The 13,118-nt window shown below is 42.0% G+C and overlaps 2 protein-coding genes across 3 annotated transcripts; both read left to right on the top strand.

The window, feature by feature from the left end:
- Positions 1–326: 326 nt before the first annotated feature.
- On the top strand, positions 327–9,830 carry LOC120684576 (disease resistance protein PIK6-NP-like). 2 transcript variants are annotated; one of them, XM_039966431.1, is made up of 6 exons: positions 901–971; positions 1,102–1,240; positions 2,339–2,448; positions 2,554–3,690; positions 4,295–4,810; positions 7,700–9,830. In XM_039966431.1, the coding sequence occupies exons 4-6, from the start codon at positions 2,647–2,649 to the stop codon at positions 9,578–9,580; spliced, it is 3,441 nt and encodes a 1,146-aa protein (XP_039822365.1). In that variant the 5' UTR covers positions 901–971; positions 1,102–1,240; positions 2,339–2,448; positions 2,554–2,646; the 3' UTR covers positions 9,581–9,830. The 2 variants fall into 2 exon arrangements, with proteins under 2 accessions (XP_039822364.1, XP_039822365.1); XM_039966430.1 differs by lacking the exons at positions 901–971; positions 1,102–1,240 and adding an exon at positions 327–524.
- Positions 9,831–10,404: 574 nt separating this feature from the next.
- LOC120686606 (putative receptor-like protein kinase At4g00960) lies at positions 10,405–13,061 on the top strand. Its single transcript, XM_039968815.1, has 7 exons — positions 10,405–10,556; positions 10,897–11,030; positions 11,134–11,395; positions 11,612–11,843; positions 11,939–12,089; positions 12,188–12,381; positions 12,808–13,061. Exons 2-6 carry the CDS (start codon positions 10,899–10,901, stop codon positions 12,365–12,367), a joined length of 957 nt encoding a protein of 318 aa, XP_039824749.1. The 5' UTR covers positions 10,405–10,556; positions 10,897–10,898; the 3' UTR covers positions 12,368–12,381; positions 12,808–13,061.
- Positions 13,062–13,118: the final 57 nt, after the last annotated feature.

The following is a 13,118-nucleotide window of genomic DNA, read 5'->3' as shown; positions in this document are numbered from 1 at the left end:
GCTCTAACGCTGTGATTGTGGTTGTGAGCCTTTGGTTGGGCTGCTAGCAGTTGTTGGGCTTGACTTGGGCCAAATTGAGAAATGTGCAAAGTTTCCCGATTGGAAATTTGTTAGAAATATCGACCTTTCAATTATCGAAAATATACTATCTCGTTTTCTCTTTCATTCTGCCTTCCCGATTCCGGTTATTGTTTTGAAAAAAATTATTTGCATTTTATTTATATATATAAAATAAACAGAAAGGATGAAAGAAACTGTCAGGAATTTTCATCACCGTTCTCACTCCTACGCGTATTTCCTTCCTTGGAGTCAAGTCAACTTGTTCTGGCCAGTCAAGTCGTCGCCCTCGCCGCGTCGCCGCCCACTGTCCCAGCAGCGGCGTCCTCTTGAGCGCGTCCTCCTCTCATTCTCTCATCCCCGCCCCCGCGCGTCCCAGTCGGTAGAGACGACGACGACGAAGTTACTGCTGTCCCAGCCCACCGACGACGGCATCGTCTCCCACCCCATGTCCGAGCTCAGTCAAGGTCCGTTGCTGCATTCCTGCTCCCGCTTTCTTTACCACCGAGTTCGGATTGAGATGCTCATGGATCGGGATTTTGGCTCGTATGTCTCCTCGCGTGATTTAACCAACGGATCCTCGTTTTCTTTGGTGTCCGTCCCGCCTACTAGTTCTTGCAAAAAGAACTACTGTTGATAATGTCAATAACAAAGCCAATTTAGCCTTTGCAGAGTTCATTAGTGGAATCTGCTAATTCGAGTTGCCGTTCAGCAGTATTAGAGCAATTCCGATTGCAGCTACTCGTGAAGCTTGCGTTCCCCGCTCGAGCGTTTTGACAGTGGTTTGATTCCCCTGCTAAGCTTCCACTCCAGTGATCTAGTTTGGCATGTGCAAATTGGCAGGGGCGAAGCTGGATAAAACTGGAGGGGGGTGCAGCTACCTTGTAGATATATAAATTTGAGCTATTTATATGGTAAAAATTTGTTTCTAATCACTGATTTTGAAAGTTTTGGGGGGTGCATCTGCACCCCCTAACTTGAATATAGCTTCACCACTGCAAATTGGCCCCTGAACTCGAGCCCCAACCGTTGCTGCGTTTGCAGATTGCGGCTCCGGTGGCTGCCACAGGCGGCTCCTGAAGGGCTATAGCATATCTTCTTCCCCCTCCTCTTCAGCGTGTAGCAGCCAATCCCGTGCTGGAGGCGGCCAATCGTGTGCCGTCAGGGAAGCAGTAGATGCACGGTAGCTGCTCGACGCAATTTCCCAGTGCTTTGTTTGTTTTCTTGAACATCTGCTTGCTTGTGCTGGCCAATCGAATCTTTGGTGCTCCTGCAATCTGCTAGGATGCTGCCGTCCCACTGGAGGCATTCACACCTTCCTGCATAGTTTGCTAGTATGCCGCCTGTAATTATGTTCCCCTGCAATTGGTTTTATTGCTTCGTCCTCAACTATGAATGAAATCCGGCCAAAATTTTGATTTGGCATGTAACTTTCATGGGCAGGTAGTCAAGTGCCTTCTTTTTAAGGTATCAATTTGGGATAGTAACTTTAGTTCAGTCTTGTTAAATCATTAAAGTGAAACGGCTTGCTACGTCAATGACTCCCTCAGTGTCAATCGAAGCATATAAGTGTTACGAGTTAGACTAATTCCCAAGCACAGTCTATATCCATGTCTGTTTGTAGATATGCAGATAATTTACACTTGGTTTTTGTAACTTAATGAACTTGAGTCTTCAGACTGCAGAGTTATCTATGTAAATTATTATTGAGTTGCATGTACCAATCAATTCAACCCAAAAGCTTAAGCTAATAGGATAAGGTGGGCAATTCACTTATACTTCAACACTCCCCCTCACCATATTGAGTTGCATGCACCAACCAATTCAACCCAAAAGCTTAAGCTGATAGGAAGAGGTGGGCAATTCACTTATACTTCAACAATTATACATGGGAATGTAACATCTATCTGTCTCAGAAATTCAGACATTGTTATTTATGCCAATTTTTTGTAGCCCTATAGTTAACTTCTATATCAGTTGAGCATAGGGTGCAAATTGAATGTCAACACATTTAATTATGTGTAGATATGGTCTTCTCCATCTCATTGATGGGTGGCCGGCAGCAATACATTAGTACAATATCGCTTTTCACTTTGTTTAAGCACTGCAACGTGCAGTGAACTACCACAAGCTGTATTGATTTTAGAAACATATTGTTGTGTTGGTGTTTCCTGGGTTGTACTAACTGTGTTGTTCTAAAGCAATAGTCTTTTGCCCCAATGGGACTACATGTCAATCAGTTTGTTACAACTTGATGAACTTAATTTTTCTTTTGAAACAGGTTTATTTGATTAGGGTATCGGGATAGGTCCAGTACCCTTGAACAAGAGGCACCAGCTTTCAAACTCTTGGTTGAGTTGATGGTTCAACCGATGATACAAAGCTTGCGAGGTAAAGCTGATTGAATTTTGAATTCACCCGACTCATGTCACAAGCATTTGCAATGTTGTTTAACTATGTCCATAGCTGACCATGCCTTTAATGGTCCGTCACTAGGTACCCAAATGATGCACAGGTCTGACATTAGCATCAATACTTGGTAGCTGCTACCACGCAACAAACGCACAAGGTTATTCCGAGAGGACAGCAATGGCGGACCTAGTGCTTGGGGTAGCGAAGTCGCTGGTGGAGGGGACCCTGACCAAGGCTCAGTCGGCCATTGATGAGGAGTCAAAGCTGCGGCAGAGTGCACAGCGTGACCTGGTGTTCATTGCTGGAGAGTTTCAGATGATGCAGTCCTTCCTAAGGGTCACCACCGAAGAGCAAGTCAGGAACAATGTTGTGAGCATCACATGGGTGATTCAGGTCCGTGACCTTGCCTACGATGTAGAAGACTGCATCGAGTTCGTCATCCATCTGGACACAAAGTCCGACTGGTGGTGCCGCTTGATCCCATCATTCATGCGGCGGGCGCTACCCCTGGATGTGGCCGTCAACATGATAGATCAGTTGAAGGCAAGAGTCCATGATGTGAGCCAAAGGAACGAGCGCTACAAACTTATCAGCGACCCTGGTCCCAAGCCTGTCATGGAAGTGAGGCAATTGGGTATCTCTGGTGCCTCTGGCGTGCTCGCCACAGCAAGGGACACTGCATGGAAGCAACGAGAATGGGAAAACTTCGTCAAGCTGATCATTAAGAAGGACAGCAAGCTTCAGGTGATCTCTCTGTGGGTGTCAGAGGGAAATCTTGGGAATGCGTCCACCATCTGGAAGGCCTACAACCACCCAAAAATCCACAGAAAATTCAAATGTCGTGCTTGGGTAAAGGTTGAGCATCCTTTCCAACCAAATGAGTTCATCAGGACCTTGCTGGGTCAATTCTATACAAACTCATGTGAGGAACAGCAAGGAGCAATCCTTGATAATGGTGTACTGACACCAGTGCCGGACGACCATCTGTTTCACAAGTTCTCAGAGCTTGTGAAAAAACAGACATACCTCATTGTCTTGGAAGGTGTGTCCACCAAGGAAGACTGGGACACCATTCAACAGTACCTTCCACACAGTAGCAATGGGAGTCGCATTGTCGTGTCCACACAGAATTTTGCGGTGGCCAGCTTCTGCACAGAATATCCATACTTCCAGCAGTTCTCAGCTGATCAGTCATTTTGTGTTTTCTTCAGGGAGAGGGAGGTATGACCAGTACATCGTCATCAGCGACTTCTGCAAAAAGTTTGCTGGTTCAATTTTATTTTCCTGCTTTGTTTAAGTCATAGGGGAGGGACACACTGCTTTTTGTAAATAAGGAGGTGCACACCTTGGGTTCAAGCCTGAGCAGGTGCGCTCCTCAGTGGGAGGCACTACCAACTGAGCTAAGCTAGGTTACATTTTCCTGGTGTTTTTGTGTTATTACAGTCTCTAAAACAAGCAAGCATGCACTGATCTTCCAATCATATATTAGCCAACAAATATTTTTTTGAAACTACAGATGAAAAATCTGTCAATTATTTTAACACAAAGTTAAATCTACTTGGTCACAAAACTTTCTGTGTACACTACTGCTGTTAATAACATTAAAAGAGTAAATGTGTTTGTCCTATGTCCAGGCTTAGACCTTTTATTTGCAAAGCTAATGTATATCCTGTTCTGTTTAAATGTCTCTTGTACAATATGAGGTAAACAGAATACTCAATATTTTTGAACTCTGCAATTTCCTGATTCTTAAATTTGGTAGAAAAATTTTAAAACTTGAATTTATTTGCCAACGCATCTCCTAACTTTGTTTTTTTAATTCCAGAATCCCCTTGTTGGGCGCATGTCCGAAGTAAATCAACTTTCTGCATATCTAGCTAAAGCACGTTTGAATGCTTTGCAAGTGATGTCTGTGTGGGGGATAGCTGGTGCTGGGAAATCTGCTCTTGTTAGAACTTTGTACCACAACAAGATGAGTCAGTGTAGCGAATATACAAAGTATATCTGGGTGGATGTATACTACCCGTTTAATTTAATTGACTTCTGTAAGAGCCTACTTATGCAATTCCATTCACATTCTCTTGAGACAAATGAAGACCCTGTCAAACAGTGTCACGGCCTTCTAAAAGATCACCGATGCCTTCTGGTTATTGATAATCTGCAGTCCACAGAAGAATGGGACTTGATACATGATGCATTGGCATTTAGATCTTCTGGAAGTGCTATAGTTGTTATTACCAATGAAGAAAGAATTGCGTTACACTGTGCAGATAGAAAAGATCTTGTGTTTAACGTCAAGGCTCTGGAAATTGGGGCAGCCATTGAACTCTTCAAGGAGGAGGTGAGCTTACGCAAAGATACTGTTGATTACAATATTTTCTTTACTTCATTGCATCATGCAAACTTAAAAGTCACTCATTAGTGCATGATCACTGCTTTCCTCTTTAATCTTTATTCCTTGAAATTGATAAATCACATGATTGCGCCCTTGTTCAATTGGACGTAGTGCTTATATTTTCTATGATACAGGGAGTAAGTCTGTCAGAAATGTCTTAGCTTTCAGGAAATATCAGATATTTGCCACTGGGTTGATCCCCAATGTCACATTGGCAACAATGACTTAAAGAACAAAGCAATTTGGGGTGGGCTAGAAATGAAGACCAAAAGATCCAACTAATGGGGACGAGATGTGTAGAAAAGAAATAAAAAATAGTTAGGATGAAAGAAAAAGTAAGTTAACGGAGATCACTTGCCTAGGTCATGGTTCTGGTATGTGGATAAAATGACAATATCGGCATTGATATCCATCTTTTAGTCAGGATCCTTCTGCTGCTACATTGTATGTTTGTTAGGCAAGGTTTGTATTCGCATTAATCGGCCCTGTTAGTCGCACGGTAGAGGTACTAGCGATTTTAATAGAAAATACACAGTTAGACCTTAGTTGTAGAGCATAAGCTAGCCTATGTACCTTTGTTTAAATAAGGTAGCACAAGAATTTGACGTCACACATTAATAATTTTCAGTAAATTGTGATTTTCAGCTGACTGCACGCATCAACAACTAACAAGCATCCATTGTGAACATAATAGGCATGCAACAAATCTGTACACTACTTATTTCAATTTATATAAAAAGGTGATGAAAGTATGCTTTTGTTTTATGAGGATAAAGCAAAGAGAGTAACTTTAGTCAGGCAGTCAAAGTTAGGTTTCACAACTTGATGTATCAGATCCTATGACATTTCAATCATTTCAGCCCCATTTTGAGGTTACAAATAAACATCATTTTAAACAGCACTAGGCACTATATCACAATGAAGGATGGTGGTAGCTACCCATCCTAGGCCCTGTTTTGTCCGGTGGCGGCAACATGTTCAAGAGAGATGCAGAAATATCCCATTGAACGGTGCACTGCGCCGCGGTACTCGCTGATGCGCTTCAGTTGGGACGTGTTTTTTCAACGTCCCGACGTGAGATGTGTTAAGCGACCAAAGCACTGCTTCCCTGGCATAATGGTAGATTCTCTCCACTTATGGTCTGGAGGTCCTGGGTTCAAAGTTCAAACCAGCCTCCTTGCAGAATTTTATGAGAATTTTGCAAGGGTAAGGCTGTCTAGAAATTCCCTTCCCAAAACTGCACCTTTTGTGGGAGCTTTCAGTGCCGGGACACTCTTCTTTTTGGAGTGGTTGGAGTCTTGAAGAGAGTTCAGCTAAACAGATCATAAGTTTTAGATTTCAGCTGCATGACACCATATATAGCACTCTGCTGTAGTCCTGCATGTCAATCGAGTTCTTCAGCAATGGCTGTATTGATCTGATGATCTGGCCTCCTTTAGGCATCTGTTCTGAAACACTGAGAAGGATAAAGTTACTGTTAATGGCCTTGTGAACGCAAGAATCTGCATATGAACACTTAGCGTGTCATGTTTGACATAGGCATTTTAATTTTTTTCTTAAATACGTAGGAGAGCTGAGCATCATTGCCTTAAGGCAAAGAAGGTTTTAGAAAATTGACATATCATCATTTTGGCATTTCTGAATATATATATATATATATAGGGGTGCGCTATTTAACTCCCAGCGCTAGCAGCTAGCCCCGGCCGACGCCTGCACCAACAGAGACCGAAACCGGAAAAAGGTACTGGCTGGATTCCCACAACCGGAAAAAAGGCACGAACTCAACTGGAAAATTCGTATGGGCTTTTCCCGTCACCGGAAACTGGTAATCCTTTTGGCCTGTGACCGGAAATGTTGACGTGGCAGGAAACACATGATGCTCACTTCTCGTGACCAGAAAACAACCGTCAGCGTGTTGTTGCGGAAACCAGAAAAAACACATTTATGACTGCGAAATAATTTATTCTTGGCCGCCAAGCTCATTCGTTCTGGTTCCAGATGAAAAATAATAGTTCTCTTTTGATTACGCGGGCACAATAATTGTATTCGAAGCAGGTGCTGCATGGGGATGGAGGCCGCAGCCCTAAGCAGCGATGGATGGTGGAGAGGAGCAGCACCGCCGAGCGCGGCTAGACGAAGGATGAGATCACGACGAATCGCCTTGCTGCCACGGCCGGCTTATCCGGATCTAGAGCAGTTTCTGGTGTGGGAGAGGAAAAGAGGAAATGATCGTGGGCTCAGTTGGGAGTTGGGACCCACGGTGTATGAGATGAGAAAAATGATCATTTCCATTTTTTGGTTTGAACTTCCTAATTTTCTGATTGCATGATGGATGCTAGTTGGTTTGGATCATTTTCCGGTTTAAAGAAGAATTTTCCAGTTTCGGATTAAAGTTTTCCGGTTTTGATTTGGATAGGGGGGTGGTTTCGGGTTTAAAGAAGAATTTTCCGGTTTCGGATTAAAGTTTTCCGGTTTCGGTTTGGATAGGGAATGATCAGCGTGGTGAATAACTTATTCAGCACCCTGAGTGCTAAATAGAGAATGTGTATATATATATATATAGGGATTGGTGGTAACTTCCTCAAAAACTGTGCAGTTTCCACAACCTCCAGCATACAAACTTTCTTATTCTTGTTGATTTATGTGTCCTACACGAGCTAAAGAAATGACAATTTTGGCCCAATTATCACTATTACCAGTAATGTCCTGCTAGATAATTTCAGTTATTGCCCTATGCTGAATTGTAGAGCATGTCCCCTTTTATGTTAAACACTTCTTATTTCTCAACTTGAAGTAACATCTGAATCTAACATTATTGCTATTTTTTATTCATAGATAGAAGGGAGTCAATATTTGCATGCAGGGGATATTGAAAAGGACTTGGTGCTCCAACAACTTATTTCAAAGAGTGGTGGGCTTCCAAAAGTAATCGTTGCTATAGCTGACTATTTGGCCCACATATTTGACTGGATAAAAAGAGCCAACCTTTTGAATGATCAGTTTATAACTACCATGGAGACTAGGCAAGATTTTGCTGGTTTACAAGATCTGTTTGGCTGGATATATTCCTACTTTCGTTCTTGCCCAGATTTCCTGAAGCCTTGTATCTTTTATCTATCAATCTTCCCTAAATCTGAGATCATTCGGCGCCGGCGTTTGGTGATGAGGTGGGTTGCAGAAGGTTACTCCAAGGACAAGGAGAGTGATAGCGCAGAGGAGAATGCAGAGGAACTCTTCAAGAAGATCATGGAGCTGAGCATGATCCAGCCACCACAGCGGACAATGAGCACAAACAGGAGAATGGTTTGGTGCCAAGTCAGTGCTTTTTTCCACGAGTATATCATCTCAAGACCAAAAGAAGAGAACGTTACCTTTGCGCTGGAGGTCTTTGCACTGAAGGGATGTTGCCGCCAAACCACCGGGCGCACAGGACGACACCTTATCATAGAGGAAAGCTGGGAGCGAGACCGGATTGTGTTCGAGAGCATTGACTTGTCTCGGCTACGTTCCCTCACTGTGTTTGGTGGCTGGGAATCGTTCTTCATTTCTGAAAGTATGAAAGTGCTTCGGGTGCTTGATCTGGAGAATGCATCAGGCGTGACAGATAAAGACCTCCGAAAGATGCTCAAGGTTCTGCGACGCCTCAAGTTCCTTTCACTCAGAGGATGCAGTAAGATCAGCAATCTGCCGAGTTCAGTGGATAACCTAAGGCAGCTCCAAATTCTTGATATCAGGTACACCTCCATTGTCACCATGCCAGCATCCATTACCAAGCTAGAGAAGCTACAGTACATCCGTGCAGGCACTATCACTCCACCTGTGGATTGCAAAGGTCTTCAGCTAGTTGGCGTCAAGGTGGCATCAGGTGTTAAAAAACTGACTCTATTGCATACACTTGGAATTGTAAATGTCAGTGCTGCTAGGGGGAAGGCCATCCTAAAAGAACTCAGGAATGTCACTCAATTGCGCAAGCTTGGTGTGTCTGGGATCAGCAAGAAAAACAGCAAGGAGTTCTGTTCTGCCATCTCAGGGCACTCCCATCTAGAATCCTTGTCAGTGTCCCTTAGCAAGGATAACCAAGATTGTTTGGATGGCATGTCCGCTGGGACCACCAGTGAAACTTTTAGGCCTCCAAGGAAACTTCAGAGCCTTAAGCTATATGGGCCTGTAAAACAATTGCCTATTTGGATCAAGCAGCTTTCTAATCTGAGAAAGCTAAATCTGGAGATGGATGTATTATCAGAAGATGGCATAGGAGTCCTTGGGGGTCTACAAGAACTATGTATTCTACGCCTTCTTATGAACCCAGTTCATGATGGTGAGGTCAAATTCTGTGTGATGAAGGCTGGGGTAGAGGAGCGCTGTTATAAGGAGATAAAAGTCCTTGAGATTGCTAGCAGATCCAAGTTAAATTTAATTATTGGAGCAGAAGCAATGGAAAATCTCGAGCTGCTCAAGGCTGGCTGTTGTAATACTGGACAGCTGCCACAATTTGGTGCGCTAAAGCATCTCAAGAAACTGAAGGAAGTCCAGGTTATTGGCTACCATGATGAAGAACAGAAGAAAAATTTGGAGAACCAATTTGCCGACCATCCAAGCAAACCTGCTTTGACATTAAGAGAAGTCAACCCATTGTCGCAGGCTTCAACTGCAGCAAACTACGAGCGATGTTCATTTCCCTTTACCCCTACATCATCATCCAGTCCGGCAATATGACCATGATGCCCATGAGTAGTGAAACATGAGGCTTCTTTTCCTGTCATGTATTATTTGACTACTTAAAAATGCTGCTTGTAATTAATCTGTCAGGTTTGAGAACCCGCATGTTGTGGATGTGTTAGCGACTAGTAATCGGTCAGTTTTGAGAGTTGAGATGCATGTAACTTCCAGCCACATTCTTATTTATCGTGTTATTGTTATTACAAAAATAGCAAAATGAAACCTCAAAAGTTAGAGGGTTCGAAAACCATCTGTAACTTTATGTGGTTTTATTTATCTTGTTCATCACGGCAGCCTGCACATCGGATTAAACATGTTGCTGCCCGTTCTCTCCTTCACTACATCAGGGCATGCCCTGTCGCCAACTGATCCCCTTGTTGCTTTTTTTTTTAGCATAACTGATCCCCTTGTTGCTGAGAATTATAGGACTAGCCTACTTGGTTACGAGGAAAACAGATAAACACAGTGCCTCCAAGGAATTTAGTTTACAGATTACACAAACTGATGCAGTTTAATGAACACAGCAAGGTTACAGACAGCAATCTGACAGGCAGATACTCAAATCTTGGTCTTGGCTTTTGAGGAAAGCAGAGGGTGGTCATATAATCGTTTCTGAAGGCGTCTGCAATGTCGATGAAATTTCACCTGTAATTCACATGCAAAATGCTGCAGGAGTGATTTTTCTCTCTCATCACACTAGCCATTCTAATGAACAAAATTCTCGAGCTGTGAAAAGAAAATTCCTGATGGCAACGCGTTTGGGCATTGACTTGTCAGATTGACCCGCGTCCTACCTACTCGACCCTGGCTGCGCCGCGTTAAAGAGACGCGTTTCTCCCCACGATTTATTGAGAGACTTAAAGTCAAGTCAACCTCACCTTCAGCCCATCAGCTATATACACCCATGATCTGTTCGTCTCTCCCAGCCAGCCCTGCTTCCTGCTGCTCTGCACCCTTCAGCTGTTACTTTCAGGTCAGTCTGCTAAGAGCCTACTCAATTTGTCATTGTTTTTCCGATGCTTTTGGCAGAAACCGTGCTGCTCTTTCCCAACTTTTTAAACAAGGAAAAACTAGTATAGATTGATGCCTTAGGAGTTAGGACATTACCATTGACAGTATGTCAGCGGAAAGCTTAGGATCTAGTTCGAAGTTTAACTAAATATACTGCACAGTCCAACTAAATATTGCACAGTCCAATATTATTTCTTGTATAAGTTGTTTAAGCATTATGTCATATTTGCATGAATTAGGTGTTTTACTGTTCGTAAGTTGTGGCTTGCTGTAGCTAACCTCGCAACTATCTAAATTGTCAGAGATGACCACTGAAACCAGAACTCTTCTAAGTACATTGCCCAAGAATATACCAGCAAGCTTTCTCAAGCAAATCACAAATGATTTCTCTCCCAAGCAAGAACTTGGTAAAGGTGAATTTGGAACAGTCTACAAGGTATGGTTATGCCTGATGAATCTTTGTGTGACTTCTCAAAACTTGATTTAAAACATATCAGCGTGCAAAAATGTATATGAATAATACATGAGACTTATCACAGGGAATCCTGGAGGATGGGGAAGTGATTGCTGTCAAGAAGCTTGTGGAAAACCCTCCTATGGGACATGAGAAAACATTTAGTAATGAGGTCGGAAATCTTATGGCAGTTCAGCATGAAAATATAGTGAAGTTGGTTGGCTTCTGCCATGAATCACAGAAGAGGTTGGTGCCGCACAATGGAAGATACATAATTGTAGATATAACTGAAGTTTTACTCTGCTATGAGTATCTACCTAAGGGAAGCCTTGATAAGTATCTATTTGGTACGTAATGCAATATTCGGCGGCAATGGGCGCTATTCAATTCCTTTATTGTTCGCATTCTATTGAGTTTTGAGCTAAAACTATAAGATGCTACTTTGAGACAAGATGAGTTATTACAGATCATATTGTCAACCGAAAAAAATTCAAAATTAGTTGGTACAATAAGAAATTAGTTTATGGTGATTAGATCACTCATTCATTGTTTTACTTCTTCAGATGAACCTAATAGAATGGACTGGGACACGCGGTTCAAAATAGTTAAAGGAATCTGCAAAGGTTTACATTTCCTACATAAGGAAATGGATCAGCCTGTTGTTCATATGGATCTTAAACCTGAAAATATTTTGTTGGATGATAACATGGTCCCCAAAATTGCGGATTTTGGACTTTCAAGGCTATTCGGTCAAGAGCAGACCCGGATGCACACTCAAAATGTTGTGGGATCATTGTAAGTGAAAATAAGTTGTGAAATACTATTTTTCTTGATTCGTAAGTTACATTTTCACCATTAGTTAATCTAATGTTTTAATGAACTCCATGCAGAGGATACATGGCTCCAGAGTATTTATACAGAGGTGAAATCTCTGCCCAGTCAGACATATATAGTCTAGGTCTACTAATCATTCAGATCAGCACCGGAGAAAAGAATATACCCGATGCTGAAGACAACTGTGGAAAGAAATTTATTGAGAAAGTAAGATCATGTTATTTGCTATTTTTTGAAGATTCAATAGACTAGGTTAGACTTACTTTGTATGCAAAATATAACAGGATGAACACCTAATTCTGTAGGTACGCAAAAACTGGACAGATCACCACATAACATCTATGTATGCATCGTTCGATGCAGATCGCCTTCAGCAAATTGAAATGTGTATTGAAATTGGGCTACAATGTGTGGAACATGAACGCAAGAAGAGACCTTCAATAGTGGATATTGTAGACAAGCTCAATGGAAAGCACTCAATCTAAATGGTGCATGAGAGGTATGAACACTTGGAACAGATAATCCCTTCTGATCAGATTCTTGCACACAAGCAAGTTTGCCCACTTTTGGGAAAGCTAAGGCCAAAATGGTTTGCATTTACAGTGGGGACCTGGTATTTTAAATAGAACATGCTGGTCGGTTTTCTTAGTTGTTATAATTGGAAATTTGGTGATGCTTTGCGCAATCACCTTCTAAATTTCAGGTCCAATTAGATATCACAAAAACAGAGGAACACATCATTTGCATTATTAATTCTTTAAGTAATCTAAGTTCTGTATGTGAGCAAAGGATTGGGGTTTTCCTATCATGTGTTGCAAAAAATTAAATTTACAATTAAGATATTTGTTTCAGTTAGTCCTATTTTTCTTGCCTTCGATGCATCATTTCTATCCGGACGTACTAACACACCCTATGAAAATTTCAGGCTCTCTCATCCCAACAAGTTTCCGATAATTTATTTTCCAGAGGACGACAGATCTGCATCAAAGATGGATAAAACATGTTCGATTGTTAATAGAGGACCTCAAATTTTATCAGTAATAAGATAATTTCTGATATCATGTTGTTATGAGATCTATCAAATTTTATTCTTTCCATCGACAGCACAACTTCTTCTCGAAATATCTTTCCTTTAGAACAATTATTATTATTTTTTGGAGAAAGAAAATGTTTCCGACCTCTTTGCGATCCCACAGAGCCAATTTTTACAATACTCTCAACTCTAAAGGCGATAAC

The sequence above is a fragment of the Panicum virgatum genome, chromosome 8N (genome assembly GCF_016808335.1).
Source record: "Panicum virgatum strain AP13 chromosome 8N, P.virgatum_v5, whole genome shotgun sequence".
In the NCBI taxonomy this organism is placed as follows: Eukaryota; Viridiplantae; Streptophyta; class Magnoliopsida; order Poales; family Poaceae; genus Panicum; species Panicum virgatum.
Note: the sequence above shows the minus strand (reverse complement) of the source record. Positions and strands in the feature narration are given on the sequence as shown.

Excerpts from the sequence above, each read along its gene's own strand:
- LOC120686606 (XM_039968815.1), top strand. The coding sequence starts at position 10,899 with ATGACCACTGAAACCAGAACTCTTCTAAGTACATTGCCCAAGAATATA. Across the intron at positions 11,396-11,611 it reads CCTTGATAAGTATCTATTTG|ATGAACCTAATAGAATGGAC; the intron begins GTACGTAATGCA and ends TTACTTCTTCAG. Across the intron at positions 12,090-12,187 it reads GAAAGAAATTTATTGAGAAA|GTACGCAAAAACTGGACAGA; the intron begins GTAAGATCATGT and ends CTAATTCTGTAG.
- LOC120684576 (XM_039966430.1), top strand. The coding sequence starts at position 2,647 with ATGGCGGACCTAGTGCTTGGGGTAGCGAAGTCGCTGGTGGAGGGGACC. Across the intron at positions 3,691-4,294 it reads TTTTCTTCAGGGAGAGGGAG|AATCCCCTTGTTGGGCGCAT; the intron begins GTATGACCAGTA and ends TTTTAATTCCAG. Across the intron at positions 4,811-7,699 it reads TTGAACTCTTCAAGGAGGAG|ATAGAAGGGAGTCAATATTT; the intron begins GTGAGCTTACGC and ends TTTTATTCATAG.